Source organism: Corvus brachyrhynchos, unplaced genomic scaffold (genome assembly GCF_000691975.1).
Source record: "Corvus brachyrhynchos isolate BGI_N302 unplaced genomic scaffold, ASM69197v1 scaffold525, whole genome shotgun sequence".
NCBI classification, from domain to species: domain Eukaryota; kingdom Metazoa; phylum Chordata; class Aves; order Passeriformes; family Corvidae; genus Corvus; species Corvus brachyrhynchos.
The window spans coordinates 420,494-424,223 of NW_008238341.1; the positions used below are offsets into that span (position 1 = coordinate 420,494).

The window sequence follows — 3,730 nt, forward strand, 5'->3', positions numbered from 1 at the left end:
TTTGTATAAACCGCCAATGACTTCGACTCAACCAGTGCAGCCGAACAGCCAAAGAGCCTTATTTTGTTCTAGGGCCTTTGTCCTTTTCTTTCCCCCTCTCTTCTTAACGTTGGATGTACAGCCATGAATCGCTTAGGTGGGATGAACGTCAGGAGCTGTCTTGTTGCTGCTTTTTTCAGAACAAAGAGATCAAGGCTTTGTAGTGGATTGTGATTCGCCTGAAGAGGAAGCTCCTGGGGGTTCTTTGGAATCGGACGCGACCCCGTTTCGGGTGCCATCGGATAACGTGGATGAGCCCGATGCCATCGCCTGTTTGCCCACACCCAGCGACATCTTGGTTTCCTACTCAACTTTTCCAGGTGAAGCAGCCTGTGCAAATCCTTTGCTGAGCATGGGGGAATTAGCAAAACAGTTGGAGCTTTGTGGCCAAAATCTGGGGCGCTTCAGGACAACATGGCTCTGTTGGAGCAGCAGGAACTCGTTGGGATGAGAACAGCAGGTGGGTTTTGGCATAACATTCTCCTTCTTTCTCTGAAGGTTTTGTCTCCTGGAGGGAGAAGTCGAGTGGCTCGTGGTATGTGGAAATGCTGGACAGTGTGCTGGAACAATATGCCCATTCAGAAGATCTGCTGGGCATGTTAGTGAGGGTAAATGTTCTTTTTTTTCCTGCTTTTTGTGGATGAAGGGAATAGTCAGGGGTGTGATCAGTTGGAGCATGGAGGCCTACACTCAAAAAAGGAGTGAGGATACTGAGCGTTGAGTTTAGGGACGGGCTAATTGGAGGTCCTGCAGAGAGGTTTAATTACAGAGAAAGTGTCTGGCCTCAATCTGCCAAAAATCACTGGAGGTTCCTCCAGTGAGGAGTAGTCCTGGCAATACAGGCTTTAATCCCTCTGAGGAAATTGCTAAAAAATGTCATGGCTTGTCCTATCCAAGCTGATGGGGTTTGGGTGCTGCTGTAAGCTTGTCCTGGGAGTGGAGGAGAACAATGCACAGGGCTGTGGAACGAGTCTGGCTGATCAATGTCTTCCTTTGTGTGCCTTGTTGACTCGATATTGCCAAAGCTGGGTACAAGTGTAGGTGCCCCAGACACTTACTCTGTTCTCCATGGATAGGAGAAAAGTCCAATGTGAAGGGAGAGAGGACTTACAGAATCACCTTGTTGTTGTTTTCCGGTCATTGTGGTGCTTCTTTGGCCACCTTGGCATGGCAGCTGTTGATTTCAAGGGGTGGGGAGAGCACCCTGTTCCTCAGCCTCTCTCCTGTTCCCAGGTGGCAGGTGCTGTCTCTGCCAAGGGGAGGTACAAGCAGATGCCGGGATGTTTCAATTTCCTCCGTAAAAAATTCTTCTTCGCATGTGACTGACACGTGGGCTCCGAGCCCCCTGCCAAGCGCTGGAGATGTTCCTGTGGCTGAATGAAATCTGTGCCCACCGCCACCCGGTGTCAGTGCTCCCCGTGGATTTTGTCTGTGTGTCCAGATGTTTGTCTGGAGAAACGTGATCTGCGAGCGCTGTCTTTGCCGTGGAGTAGAGATGAGATGGAGGTTGTGCTGTGCTGATGGGAAATGTTGTGGATGGAGCGGGAAGTCCCTTTCCTGGAGAGCAGAGCCAGAGGAGAGCACTTCTGCCTTATCCTGACACGGCCACACTTGGCCTCAGAGTGTTTTTCTTTGCTGATCATGATGTTTGTGTCCTGTGCTTCCCGGGTAACTGATTGATGGTATCTGATGTTCAAGTGAAATGGGATGAGTTTTGTAGTCAGTGTTTCTAATAAATGCAATTAAAAAGCAAATCTTTAGCTGTATTCCCTTGTCTGTTGCATCTCCTCATTGCCATTTCAGTGCCTCCTGAAGGCTCCTCTGAAGTGGGAAGAGTAGGAACCTTCACTCGTGTCTGCTGTTACTGGGTCATTTCTAATGTGGCTGTGCCCGCCTATGGAGTTCCAGCAGGAAACTGATGAGGATTCATTGGAATATCAGAGCTGAGGTAAAGTACTTGAGGAGCTGCTGCAGTGATGGCCGTGGGTCAGAAATCCAGCATCTCTGTTGGATTTTGAGGAGGGAAAGCATCCTTGGAGCCACCCTTGGGAGGTGCAGAGGCCTTAGGGTAGGTCTGTGCTGAGGGGTGCTTGGGGATTTCCAGGGAACCTGGGAATATCCAGTCTGCTTCTGCAGTCACTGAGTATTTCCATGCTCCTTTGGGAGCATTTCAGGTGGTTTGAGGGTGCTGCAGGAGGGAGCCAGGGCTGCCTGGAGCGCCATAAGGAGGCTCCAGCTGGAGCTGGGGTGTGGCTGTGATGGCCTTGCCTGTGCTCAGGGGTTTGTGAGAGCTCATGGTTGTCTCCTTCCCCATTCCCCTTCCCCATTCCCTGTGGGGTGGAGTTCTGGGTTGCCCTGTCCTGTCTTGGCCAGTTTTGTACAGAGCACCTGGATGTGCAGGTGATCCTAGGGCTGATCCCACCTCCTCTGGATCTGTTCTCCTTTGGGAAAGGTGACCCTGCACTTTTCCCCTTGCTTATTTCCCCAGTTCTCTCACTAAGGGAGCATTGGGACTGGGGTGTTCCATGGGCACCCTGGCTGGGGTGGGGGTGACTTTGTGCAGAGATGGCTCCGCCTTGTCCCTTTCCTTCTTTCCATGATGTGGACTACAGTGGCTGCTCCTTCCCCAGGGCATCCCTGGCAGAGGTGAGAGCAGAGTGGGAGCACTCTGGCAGCACAGGTGGTGGAGGGAATGTGGTGGGGCTGCAGGATGACCCCCCAGGACCAACCCAGTTCCCTCAAGACCCCCACTGTAAATCTGCTGCTGTCAAGTAGCCCAGTACCAGCAAGATCCCCTGATCCATCCCAGGGCCAGCCAAGACACCTAAAACCTCCTGGGGTCAGCCAGAGGCCCTATAGCTCCCTCCCCCAAGTTCCCTAGAGCCCCCCAGGACCACCAGGCTGGATTCCAGCCACTCTTCCAACAAACCACCAACCAAGCCTTGAACCCTTTGGTTTGGCGATGGCCATGGCTCTTCTCCCATCTGGGAGCACCTTGTGGGATCTCTGCCCACCTCGGGCTCCCCAGGACCCTGCCCAGCCTCACTGCACGATGTGGGGGCTCTCCCCAGCACACAGGCAGAAGCCCAGGACCACAAGAACAGAGCCCCCTGTTTCTGCTCCACGGCATCCCCCTGAAAGAACACATGAGACCAGCTCAGCACTATTGCCTTTATCACACTCAATACTTGTGCTCCATGCTGTGTCCTCAGTTCGCGCTCATTTTCTGCCAAAGACAAGACACGAGAGGCTCATGGTGAGACCCCTGGCAGGGCAGAGGCAGCGTGGCCAACCCCCTGCATGGGGGGAGAGGAAGGGGCACCCACCTCGTTGATCCAGTCGATGAAGGCGGACACCCGGGTGAAGACCGTCGGCTTCCTGATCATGTTGCAGCTCAAGCCGGAGCCGAAGCTGACGATGCCCTCCACCTCCCAGATGCCATCGTCGCGCTGGCAGTTCAGGGGGCCACCGGAATCGCCCTGCATGGAGAGACAGTTTGAGCCATTGTTTCTGGGCACTTTGTCGACAACCCCACATCCCACCCAGCACCCGCCACGCCAGCTCCATCCCTCCCCTCCTTCTTCCCCTGGGACCTGTGGCCCTGCACTGCTCCAGCACTGCTCTCAACCCCACCCTGGGCGGGGGGGAGGTACCACGCCTCAGTGGTGACACTCACGTTGCATCCAGAGAC

The 3,730-nt window shown here is 54.1% G+C and overlaps 2 protein-coding genes across 2 annotated transcripts in view; one reads left to right on the forward strand and one right to left on the reverse strand.

Moving 5' to 3' along the window:
- CASP9 (caspase 9) overlaps nucleotides 1-1,805 on the forward strand; it is a gene marked incomplete at its 5' end in the record, with an annotated part of 6,049 nt that extends 4,244 nt beyond the window's left edge. The window contains 3 exons of the mRNA XM_017735079.1: nucleotides 180-359; nucleotides 538-647; nucleotides 1,273-1,805. Of these exons, the coding sequence (XP_017590568.1) occupies nucleotides 180-359; nucleotides 538-647; nucleotides 1,273-1,365 (383 nt within the window). The remainder of the gene's footprint in view (nucleotides 1-179; nucleotides 360-537; nucleotides 648-1,272) is intronic.
- An 89-nt stretch (nucleotides 1,806-1,894) lies between these two features.
- The window catches only part of LOC103616204 (chymotrypsin-C-like), a 10,836-nt gene continuing 9,000 nt past the window's right edge, over nucleotides 1,895-3,730 (reverse strand). Inside the window, exon 3 of the mRNA XM_017735100.1 lies at nucleotides 1,895-3,518. Coding sequence (XP_017590589.1) covers nucleotides 3,291-3,518 — 228 coding nt within the window. The 3' untranslated portion in view covers nucleotides 1,895-3,290. The remainder of the gene's footprint in view (nucleotides 3,519-3,730) is intronic.